Below are 12,986 nucleotides of genomic sequence, written 5' to 3' on the forward strand. Positions count from 1 at the left end.
AGAGAGCTGCTGAAAGATCAAAGCATCACCACCCACAGAGTACAGCAGGTCAGCATATCCCTGCTCTTCAGTGAGAGCTTCTCTCTCAGGGTAAGATCCCCAGGGATGGATGATTTTTTTAAACCACTGAAGCAATCATGACGCGGGGAATCACTGCAGGTACTGCAGCAAAGTGTCATTTTGCAACAGCCAAAAAATCAGATGAAGTGAAGGAAAGCTGTGCTTTCAGTCTGAAGGTGAAGGAAGGAGATTGGAGGAAAAGTGAAGACAAAATACTCCAGTTGCTAATGAGCTCTCTTGCCTTGTGGGTGAACTTGTGCCAGACACAACTAAAGAAAATAAGTATTTTAAACAGATTATAGCATGAAATTTATTTTCAGGATAGGGAATATCCCTGTCATCTGTAAAAACACATATGGTAACTTTGAGGGGTTTTGTTTTTTTTTTAATGTAAGGTGTGAATTTCCCTGTAAAACCACATATGCACTTCAAGGATGGATTTACTGTCCCCTTCTTGCCTTTCAACAGTCCCTCCCAACGCAGAGCTTGTGAACATGCTGAGAGCACAGACTTCGCTGACAAGACATTAGTTTTCACAGGCCAATGATTTTTGTTTCACTGAAAACACATTTACCTGCCAAAGGCCAAGTTCTCAGTTGGCATAAATCAGCACAGCTCCTTCCCTCAGCCACCTAATTCCACTTGCAGGCTTTATTTAAGGTTCAAATGATGGCTCCACATATGCCTCTCCCTCTCTCCTCATGAGCCTTGCTTAAGAGCTAAAGGAAACACTTACTTCTAGGAGCTCATCACCAATGTGCATCCTTCCATCTCGTCCCGCGGGTCCATCTGGATTGATCCCAACTACAAAGATGCTCATCCGGGAGCGGTCCTTGTTGCCAGCGAGGCTGAGTCCCAGCCCATTTTTGTCTTTCTCAAGCTCAATAATGTGCAACTCTCCTGGGAGATCTGCATATCTTTGCCTGATTTTTTCTAGGAAGGTCAAACATAAAATGAGTTAGAACACGAAATAACTTATACACAGATGTTCAAGAACACATACAAATATGCTAGAAATTTATGACTTCTCAGCAAACAGTGTTTTTAACAAAGGTCTTTTCAGCACAGACTCTAAAATACTGTTTGCTGTGTTTGTATCATTCATACAGCAAAATGCAGCATCAGCTGCAAATATTATTCACATTAAACCCACACTATTTTAATTATTTGTACAACAGCCTGCTTCTAAACCAAAAATTTTCTGTAAGGAGCATAAACAAGGAAATTCCAGAGGTACCTTTACTGCACAAACCCCATCAAATTCAGGAAACTCTCATAAAGTTCGAGCTGGTTAATTAACCACTGCGGGAAACTGAAGCACTTAATGGTTCCAACATTACTGCAGACTCATATCTCAAGGTAAAACCTTCTGCTTCTTTCTAGTGACTCAGGACTCTGCTCACCATGCTCTGCTTAACACGAGGTGCTGCTGCACGGGCGATTACGCAGAGCAGATGTCAGTGACAATGTAGATGAGTGATTATGCTTTTAAATGCAGCTTCACTTGATATTAAGGTGGTTATTTGTCTTTCATCTACATTTCAACCATCCCTGTGACAAGAGCTCAATGTATTTACAAAGTTGTTTGGAGCATGCTGCGTGGCTGTGGATGCTGACAGTTTAATCTGAATGTCTTTTCACCAACATCTATCACTGTTGCTGGTGAGGGTGATTTTTTTTTCTGCCTGCTTTTCCTTTACAGATTTTAAAGCCAGTTTAAAATATCCAATGCTTCAGATAGGCCACACATCTAAAAAAGCAAGTCAAAGGATATCGCTGTGACTGGATGTCACCTTTAGTACAGAGCCCAAGGTGAAAGAAACCTCTGCATTATGCATTAAAAGGAGAAATAAGGGATATTCTATGTTCAACCATATCCCTGAGTCAGCAGCAGGAGCTAGATCAATATTAGCTACTACCATCCTCCTGGGGAAGCATATTTTAATAGTACGATTTAACTACTGTAGTGAGTGTTCCCATGACAACAAGAAAGAGGGAAAAGAGCTGGGGAAGGTGAGAGGGAGGCAACTAAAAGTGAATAAAAACTGCTGAGAAGAAAGATGATAAAGTAGAAACGTTCCTTCCACATCCCCTGTGCTGTCAGGGTGATTTAGCCAAACTTGGGTCATTCCCAGCAGCTCTTCTCTCCAATGGTCCTTCCTGAGTAATTGTTCCAGCTGCAGCAGCCCCTTGTGCCTTGGCAGAGACCATTGGGACAAAGGCAGCAGCCTCCCATCTCCAACCCCAGGTGCATCCAAGAGCATTACCTGCTCTCAGAGCAACACACACAAGAACCAGCTCTCCCATCGTTGTATTTATAGGCTAGCATTTTCTGCCACATTCAAAATCCCTGGTGCCTGAGACTAAAAGCTGGGGTGTGTACATTAAGGATGAGATGCTATCCCTACAAAGCTGTTAAAGCTCTCCAGAGGTCTCTTACAAAATCAGAATATCTTTAAAAAATGGATAATTCATTTTTTACTATCAATTATATGCCAAAAAAATAATATAACTGCATTAAATGGTAATCCATGTAGCTGCAGAATTCTTTAATATATTTCTTAAGTAATGGGGTCAAAATATAATTAGAGGTGTGATTTGCTACATGAATTTGGAAGCTGTTTTTCGTATGCAGGATATGTCTTGAAAAAAAACAGCAAGAGGAAAGGTCTTGAAAATCGTGCTTCTGAACAACAGGAGATAAAGGCATGTTTATTCATGGTTTATTCACATCACCAAGGTTTAATTTACTTTGCCCATGAAGCAAGTCCAGACCCAAAGAGCATCAAGACATTTGCTGCCCACCACAATTAGACAAATAACTCATTACAGCTGCAGTATATTCCAGAACAGGTAATGGGTAGAAAAGGGTTTTCTTATTGATTGCATTTCTGTGGACAAAGGAAAGACTCAGTGCTGGAGGGATGCTATTGACTGATCATTGCGCTGCCACAATTCCTTTCACTGCTTGTTGTACACAGGGAACACATCTCACTTTCACTTGCCAGGAGCAAGGAACACGTCTAAAGCATATTTTTAACAACTTACAGTCAGATGCACAGAAAAGAGTTGAAGAAGCAAGGAATGCACACTTAAATGCAGTACAGATGAAGCTGCACACCTTCAGAGCCTGCTTCAAAACTCATTTCTTGCTTGTCAGTAAAACTGCTTGAAATTCCCCAGCAGGAGCAGCCCTGTGACATTGCAAACACACGTTGCTCCAGCCTCTGTCTGCAGACACAGTGCCTCTGAGGCTGCCAGTAAGTCTGTAATTCTGCAGTGTTTCCTCCTCAAAATGAGTTTTCTCACATGGGAAAAATGTTAGCAGTTCAGAAGCACACATCGATTCCTGTTCTGAGCTGGGCTGAAACTAAAAGTAAGTTTAAGTCCTCCAAAAATTAGTAGTTAGGGCAATTGTCTGGGATGAGAGAGAGTCCCACCAAAGTTTCTGGCCTGCCTGCATTGTGCCAGGACTGGAAAGCTGTTGAGCTGATTCCCAGCTCAGCGCTCCAGCTGTGCCATAATCCCCCACTGTGGGAACAAATCATTGGGTAAAGAAAAATTTATCTGGGCAAAAAAGAGAGATCAACTCCAGGGGTCATCAAATTGCTTCTATTTATTAAGAGATTGGATTGTTATGGCTTGGTTTTTTTTTAGGGTCTTCCCTGTTGCCTTATTTGTTTGAAAAAAAATCTTTCTCACATGGAAGGAATCATAGAATCACAGAATCGGCTGGGTTGGAAAAGACCTCTGAGATCAAGTCCAACCCTTGATCCAACACCACCGTGGTTACTAGACCATGGCACTAAGTGCCACATCCAGTCTCATCTTAAAAACCTCCAGAGATGGAGAATCCATCACTTCCCTGGGCAGCCCATTCCCATGCCTGATTACCCTCCCTGTAAAGAATATCTAACCTAAACCTCCCCTGGCAGAGCTTAAGACTGTGTAGACTAAGCCCTTCATTCTAAATTATCACATTCATTTCCAAAGCAACTATTAGAAACAGCTGAGGTGACTAAATGATAAAATAGTGGGAGATCACGGAGAAACCAAGAAGATGCTTCATGCTGAGCACCATTTCCAGCCTGGCAGGAGGGCACTGCTTTCCAGTGCTGCTGGAGAAGAGACACGTTTGTGTGGACATGCTTCCGCATGTAGGGACTACCAGAGACACCCCGGCTTTTTAAATCAAGCCTCCCTCAGCACATGCTGCCTCCTCCCTGACCAACAGAAGGTTCTGGCTCTTCCCAATCCCACCTCCTGCAATTAAGCCCTTGGAAGGGCTGTCCTCACCAGCCTCGCTCCATAAATGATAACTCCACTATTCCCAGCGGTGTTGCTTCAGTCATCCAATCTGCATACAAATACCCTTTGGGCATCCAGCTGACTTTCTACAACACTGTCATGGTAGTCTCAGTCTGCCTCTTAATAAGAATCTCATAAGATTATTTTAAACAAGTATTTACTGCTTAAGCAAACGTGCTTCTAAGGCATCTTCTTTCTAATGCCTTTTTCAGCTGTTTTTTCTCCCCTCCAGCTGGTATCACTTTTCAGTTGCCTGCCTAGCGTTGGGGAGCCAGTTAGCATCTGCTTTTGCAAAGAATTCCATTATCTGCCTTCATTACCAGATACTTTACACAAGGCAATTGTAATTCTGTTGTTGCTGCATTACACATGGGACACAGCGATTCCTGTTTTGGCACCACATTCGGTGACAATATGCCTATCACAACTTCTACAAACATATCTCACCAAGGATATTTAACTGCTAATATTGCATCCAGGTTCTTTTAAAAATATTACACAGCTGTAACATGAACTAAAAGCACAAGTAAACACTTTAGTGATCTCTCCTGCAATAATATCTCCCAGTTATATTAGCAGACAATTACATTTCAAAGAGAAACCCTGGAAATGGAAGACAACTGCTCTCAAACAATATACTATTATGCTGCTGCATATGTTTCCCTGCCTCAGCCACTATTCCTATTATATTAAACAGAGAGATAAAAGAAATAAATGGGGACAATATGGTCAGGATATTGGAGTTTGCATGATCTAGTATTGCAACAAACACACAATTTATCTGCACAGCAAAACCAGACACCACTTCTCAGGAAGGCAAAAGGCTCTTTAAATTACAGAGAGATATAAAGCACTTGCAAAGGGCTGAGAAGCCTGTTTCCCAAACCTGCTGAAATATCCAGTTAAATGAGCTGAAAGGGAAGAGGTGTTGCTCTGGAAAATGGTGTCTCTGTGTGATGCAAATGAGAGTCCATCTAGAAAGGTAAAAGGAGGATAGAAAAATCTCTGGATGACTCAGCTAAGTGATTTGGTTTAGTATCAAGTGCTCAATATTAAAACCGTCAAGGCAAAATACAGAGAAAAGAAAGGGGAAAAAACACCACAGAGAGAGACAGAACTGGTATTTGTACATAGAAGGTGATACTGAGGATTTTACATCCCTCTTGTGTCACGTCAGATAACTATTAGCAACATATGCTGGCTTTTGGAGACTTTACAATGATCTCATTTATCAGCCTGTGTTCATTCTAATGCGTTTAGCTCCCATTTTTTATTACATAGCACATAACGTGGTTACAGTCCTGGCCTTTTCCGAGATTTCCCTGCTCAGACAGCAGTGTTGCAGCATCACAACCACTGTTCTTCACTTAGTAATGATAGACATCAGAATGCAGGCAGCATCCACTACACAGAGCCAACCTTGCATATCAAACAACTAATTCCCTTCCTGATTTCACTATAAACATTAAAAAAAAATAATGTAGGAAGTCCCTTGAAAGCTAACCCTGGAGCTGTGAGGGCAGCACGTCTAATTTACTGATTACAATTTACAAGAACCTAAATAAGCATATTGAAGGGACCATAATTGAACAAATGGGGTTTAGAATTCTCCCACTACTAATAATATAATAAGCTTATTGTTTTAATCTTCCCACTAGCCCTATGTTCAGCTCCAAGGAGGCAGACAGTTCTTCAAACCTTATCTCAAAAACGATGCACTTGTCTCTTTTCAAAGCTTTAAATTGAAAAATAGAGACAATTTCTGTAATGCTTTTTTAAATTCCACTAAATCACTCCAATTCTTCTCTTGGTGACCAGCAAGCATGAGAAAAATAAGGCAGCTGTATTAAAAACTGGCAAATCTAAATGGAAGAGCCAGAGATCATGTTCTACCCAGTCCCCCTCCCTCAGTTGTTGAGAGGAGAGGACAGAGTCTGCCATATCTTTGTAAGTGCTATTATCTCCAAACCTGGGGGCAGGGAGCATCCCTGCAGTGGGATGGGGCAGCTATGGATTCCCCACCTGATCCAGAAACACAGCACCCCCTACAACCTCCCTTTGACAGCCACACCATTTCTTTGGCAATACTTTGCTTTGAGTACACCATTCATTTACCAAAACTGAAGAGAAGATTTGCAGAGGAAAATAAACCCCAGCATATCATTTTGCATACTTCAATTAATGTTCCCTTTTAAAAACAAGAGTTCCATGGACCCTTCCTCCCCAAAATACTGTCACCCAAAATACTCTAACATTACTTTTAATTCCATTAGAGAAAGAGCAGGCACCAGGTGCCACACAGAAAAACATTCTCCAGATGAACAGCTGAGGTGTGGGCTTACACACCCCCACAAACACAACTCACCTAATCTGAAGTGGAAAAACAAGTGTACATTAAACTCTCCTGAGACAATATCCTTACCCTAACTTGAAGACTCCCTCTTTTCTTCTTCTTTTGGGTATTATTTGGTATCTCTGAGTGTTCTCTCTCCTCACTGCTCCCTCCAGCTCAGGCTCCCATTCCATTTTGCTCCTCTCATGCCACACAAACACTTGCAGCAGCTTCTCAGCTCACACAAGAAAACTTCCCTTCTCCTCCAACGCTCTCCTTAAATCCCACTTGTTCCTCACATCACTTTCTACAGTGGAAGGTAAAAATTTCTGGTGGTGCTTGTGAACTAATCCAGGAAGAAGGGTATAATGAGAATTTCCACAATCCACTTCAAGTGCCATTTCAGTTTGTTCCCGTGAGCAGGTGGCATTTAGAAACAGTTATCATTAATTATTTCTTCCTATAATCAAGGAACTATCACACACCGAAAGACAACAGCAGAGAGAAAAATGGCTGAAAACCAAGGTAACTGCAGTCCATAAAATCAGGGAGTATCTCCAAAGCTTGCAACACCTCCCACCAACATTTTGAACTAATGGACTTCTTGTCAACCATTTTTTTCCATATTCTGGCCCATATTTCCTTATGCAGGCTTCATTCTAAAGCTGCAATTTTATTACACATTTGACTCCTCCGAGGAACAGATATTGTATATATTTTTTTTAATTAGATGAGAAGGCTACGACAAGTCTATTCATACCAATGTTTATCTCAGATCTTTTAAAAGGAGATTTAGTGAAGGTGGGGTAAGTAGAGCATCCTGATGCTAAAATAATTTCTGATTATAAGGGAATCTGCCTTCCCCTCACACAATACTTCCACTCATTTGCCTTTCAAATGATGCATTAACCCCCATGGAAGCACTTGGGTTTCCTCAGAAGTGACCTCCTCTGGGTACTGTGATCTCGCAATCAGTCACTCAGTGTAGCTGAGCTCAGCTCCAGCTGATGATCCCACAGTCTTACAGGCTTTAGAGGAAAGGACTGGCAAACTGGTTGTTTCCTCTAGATAGGAGACACACTGCTGGAGCATCAGACTGCCACTAGTTGATTAAATACAATCAAATAGCAACAGACATTTTTTCTTTTGATGAAATCCTCTATGAGTATACAAATAGTTATGTGTAAAAATGCATCACATCATGATTATGCCTGGGCCCACAAAAGGCTCAACTGAAGGGATTTTGAAGCAATTACAACCTTAAAACGTGGAGTAGGCTCAAAAGCTGCCGCAGACCCCATTTTTAAGAGAAAAATCCCATAAAAATACTCTACTGTAAATTATTGCAGTATATTTGTGGTACCACGCAGTTTAAGTCATCTAAGGCCAACACACTGCAGTCTCCAGAGCTTCCCAGCCTGTGCGGTGGTGATGGCATGGAGCAGCCTGGAGATAAGGCTCAGCTATCACAGCTGCACCTCCCCAGAGAACAGTCTTGCTCCTATTCTGCTGAGGTTTGCCTAACACAGCTCTCCGGGAAGCTTGGATGTGAGAACAGGGTAAGAACGTTAGAAAATACTGCTTTCCATCTGCAAAGTCCCAAGGAAATTTCAGCTATCACCTGGCATCAACATGCCCACCAAGCATCAGGGATCCGTAAGGATGCACGACAGACACGCACGTTGCATTCCCAGATGCTGTGACAGATGATGTTTTAACAACTCCTTTTACAAGGCAGTTTTGGAAAATATCTCACAATTGGGACAGAAATTTCTTTTCTAACCTACTCTTTCTGGTAGAGTCACAGAAACATAGAATACCCAGAGCTGAAATGGACTCACAAGGATCATCAAAGTCCAACTCCTGGTAGGACCAGGTTTTCTGGTTTGCTTCTGAGCACATTGCTCTGCTGGGATCCATAATCCATTCCCTACATTTGGATTTGAAAGCCGTTTGTTCATTCTATGGAAGAGCAAGAGCGTATGAATATGGGGAATTCAAATCCATTGCTTTTCTGCTTGGTCTCAACACAAAAAATAGAATAGTGTGAACATTTAGATTCTTCCTCCCCTGACAGTAATACGGCGCAACTTGATCTGAGTGTTTCATCTTTAAATAACGATGTTCCCACAAAGAAATTGGCACAGCCACTATCTTGGAATCTTTCTGCACAGAGTCTAATTAAAGAGAACTGTGTCAGACTACTGTCAGAAACTGAGAGTTTGTAACCTAATGAAGACTTTTAGGGGCCCAGTGATAAGAAACTGTAAGAGGCAGCAAAGACAACACCTCTCAGAAGGTGATGAGACATTTCTTGCTTAGTGATTCATTCAACTCAATTAATTTAAGGACCTGCAATGAGCCTGAACCTCCTCCGTGTAGAGGTGGACTAGAGAAAATGGGAAGACTTCTGGATTTAATAATAAAGACTTTCTGACCAGCAAACACAACCTGTATAGATGAAGGCAAAGGTCAACAGAAAACTCTTAACGGAAGGTCTCCAGGAGAACTGCCACCAGTTGATGTGTCATCTGGGACTGTAGAGCCCAGGAAAATGCCCAGAGTTATGCTGGCAAATACAGTGCAAGTCTTAACAGCGAGAAGTCCCATGAAACATGGATCATGATCAGCTACTTCAGGTGATTTAACCCAATGGTGATCTTAATTAGAAATTTTAATCCTCTTTAATATTTTTAGGTTTTAGTTATTTTGCTAAGGATTGATTGCAACTAGTTGGTTACTACAAAAATACATTTATTTGCCACTAAATATTGTACTTACTTTGCATGTTCCTTCTTTAGGCCAACCATGGGGATATAAGTATTATAAGTAGATATATAAGATATAGAAGTATTTAAGAAAATATAACATTTACAATACATCTGTCACCTGTCAGATATTGTGAACAATTTTCCTTCTATACTATATATTTTCCCTAACAACATACACTGTTTGTATTTGGATAGAAATGAGAATGTAATTAAAACACAAGCAACAGCTTTGTAATAAAAATATTGCATACAAACATGCCAATTATGATTAATACAAGAAAAATGTTTTTATTGAAATGTTTTCCTTTAAAACTGGAATATTTAACAGAAGCATTGTTTTTCTCAGGGTAGGTAATGGAGGTTCTGTGGTGATCAAACCTATTTTTAAAGGGTCTAATTTCCACTTTGTCAAGGGTTTCCTTTTGTCTGTCTTTGGGCCTTCACGCACACCTCATTAACGATGAACGCTGTGCAGTGACCTCAGAGGAGGTTCTGCTATCACACCATGGCCACAAACACTTCCAGAATTTTCCAACTGACAACTCTCAACTTCACACTCTGAGTTTTATTCATAGACCAGCAAAGAAAAATATCCTTTTTCAGCTCCTAACAAGTTGTTCAAGTTTGATAAGCTATTTTCATTCCCACTGAATGAGTTGTAGAGAGAATAGGGCTTTGTTTCAGGCTGCCGAGGAAAAAGTCAAAAGCTGGGTTTTTACTACAGTCAGTGCTAGGTCCAGATTTCTCTCAATTCTCTGGGTACACACATGCTTTAAATGAAAAAACTATTCAGGAAAATTATGCTAATAGGTTAGAGTATGCTCAGAACTTTATGTAGATTGCCTTCTAAAACTTAAAATGCATGTTAAAAGCAGAAAGTATTTGATTTCAATGAACTGCATATCTAATTTAAATTTAAAAGCAGCTTAATACTAAAAAAGATGCATATCCAGATTTTAAAGGGCATAAGGTGACAGTGGGTTTACTTATAGGAGAGACCTGACCAGCCTCATAAGGTCTTTAATACTGTTTATCTCCTCATTTTTTATAAATTTAGACAGCTATCAACATTTTGTTAGGTTTATACCTGGTTTGTCTTCCATTAAACTGATTACAGCTCCTCAAACACACACTATCTGATGACTTTTGAATTTGGAGCTATCAAATTGTACTTGAGTCATCAGGCTTTGTTTGTTTAAGAATAAACCTGAGTTCCCCGAAGTCATGGTTTGCCTTTGATGGCTGAGGTGAAATGAAAAATGAGAGTGAAAAACCACTGACACCTGGTAAAATAAGAATGAAAGATGACAGGACCTGGCACTACTGCAGATTTCTGTGCCTCAGAACAAAACAAATACACACCTATAATTACCCTTTAAAGACTCCTGTTAATAAAAACCTAATAATAACTATTCTGCTATATTTTTCTATATCTTCAGCTATGATGCATATATTCCATTTATGGTGTCTAATGTGTTAATCACACTATTAAATGTAGAGCAGGCACCAGTTAATGATATAGCCGCCATGGGCAACTGCTGGCTTCAAGTCCAAGAGAGATCTACAGCTAATAAGACAGAAACCTACTCCTATATCTCGAAACGAGGTTTCTGATACCTAACTTGGCTCTCCCATGATTAAGGTTTAGCCCATGAGAAGTCCCATGAGAAGTGGAGTTGAAGGACAAGGTCTGGTGCCAGACTCCTGCAGGTCACCAAAACCCCAGAAAACCATTTCTCCTCCATGGTGGAGCTGTTTCCAGCAGAATATTTGAGAGGATGACAAAGTGAACACTTCACATGTAGCTAAACAACTAAAATACAAATTTCCGGGCTGAAAACACACTGTTTGATTAATGCTGTTATTGCAAAAGAGAAGGGCAACCAAATAAAGAATTAAATGTCTCTTCTTAAAATGAGAAAGCAAGAGTTTTAGGAAGAATTTTAAATTCTCCTATGCAGTGCTAATAAAAACACAGACTTTTTTCCTAGCACAGAAAATATCAGACAGCAACTCTTGCATTTACACAGCCAGCTGCCGTTTTCCTTTTCCATCAGGTGAGGTGGGGGGACCTGGACAGATGATTGGATAACAATTCCTTCCCACACAAAATCTCCTGGTTTTTATCACTGAAATCATAAACCAGCCTAAATAAGCCACACATCTTATTTAATCAACTGCCTTGAGAGTCTATTGAAGGAGTTAATCAGGTTTGTGCTGCACTTATGACATCATAACACTTGACAGATTTGATTAAATAAAACAATATTTTGTATTAGAAGTTCTATTTCGATTATTTTTAATCTCTGCAAAGGACAGAGCCTGGTAGACCTGTTTTTTCTTCCACTAAGAAGATTCAGAAAATAAATGTACCAGGGTCAGACACCTTTGCTTCAAATAAGAGGTGCTAAGCAAGGCATTAATTTCTCTGCAGAAGAAAAATTATATCATAAACAAGCGAACAGAGTATTTGAACAGACTTTTTTTTTGGTACCAAAATATGTTATTAGGCAACAAATAGCTTCTCTTTAATGTACTTAATGAAATAAAGATATTAATGCATTAAGCTTTGAGCATTTTTTTAAATGAACTCAATTATAATCAGGAAATTGATGATGTATGTGAACACAGACTTGCAATATGTCAAGCACTCTCTTTTTCCTTCTGGCAAAAGAAATCCATCTCCAAGGATTTACCAAGAGGAAGAGCTAAATGGATAAACTTCACTATATTAAATAGACTCACTTTTTCCACTCTGACTGGAGGAGCAAATCAACTAAGAGAAAGTTAAAAAATAAAGGCTTGAGGGAAAAATAAGAGTGGGGTATGGCAATTTTTACTGTAATTCTTCTGAGTAGATATTCAATAGACTTTTTTTTTTCTCTTATGGAATTCAGCCTTCAAACGGGATGATTCAGATGCATCCATTACTTACTCTTCAGGAATAAACATTGTCTTTTGGGTAAGTTGGAACTCCATGGATCCTCCTTTTAATTCTATTTTATTTTTAAATTTACATGGCCATCTAACCTCTGGAAACTGTGGTGTGGTGCTCCAGAAGGCTCAAGATGCTCTGTGTCTCTTACAACAGATGGTCAAGCAAGACACTCAACAGATGGCAATCAACCAGAAGAGATGCCAGGTCTTCCCTACTGCAGTCCTGGGGTTATGCTCCGGTGTTTATTAATTACATTTTAATCTCTTAATTTATATTAAGTTTAGTTCTAATATGGTAAATAATTTTATTCTGTTTTTCTATAGGAACAAAGCATATGCAACCATCCCCTGTGCAACCCAAGCTGCTGCCCTCAAACCTTTGAGCGTGCTGGCCAATTGCAAATCTGATGGTGGACCAGCGGTCTCAAAGGAACTATAAAAGGTTCATGAAAATAGGCAGGAGAGAAACCTGATAAATGCCCTGACTGGGGGAAAGGCTTCAGTGTGAGATCACACTTTATTAAAGCGTCAAAGAATTCACATGAGAGAAAGGCCCCAGAACCGCTCCAGCCACAGGA

The 12,986-nt window shown here is 40.2% G+C and overlaps 1 protein-coding gene across 5 annotated transcripts in view; it reads right to left on the reverse strand.

Moving 5' to 3' along the window:
- PATJ (PATJ crumbs cell polarity complex component) overlaps positions 1 to 12,986 on the reverse strand; it is a 137,550-nt gene that overhangs the window by 55,534 nt on the left and 69,030 nt on the right. For all 5 annotated transcript variants that reach the window (XM_018072283.1, XM_018072285.1, XM_018072284.1 and 2 more), the window contains one exon: positions 797 to 993. In XM_018072283.1, the coding sequence (XP_017927772.1) occupies positions 797 to 993 (197 nt within the window). The remainder of the gene's footprint in view (positions 1 to 796; positions 994 to 12,986) is intronic.

The sequence above is a fragment of the Manacus vitellinus genome, unplaced genomic scaffold, assembly GCF_001715985.3.
Source record: "Manacus vitellinus isolate BGI_N305 unplaced genomic scaffold, ASM171598v3 scaffold_21_pilon, whole genome shotgun sequence".
NCBI classification, from domain to species: domain Eukaryota; kingdom Metazoa; phylum Chordata; class Aves; order Passeriformes; family Pipridae; genus Manacus; species Manacus vitellinus.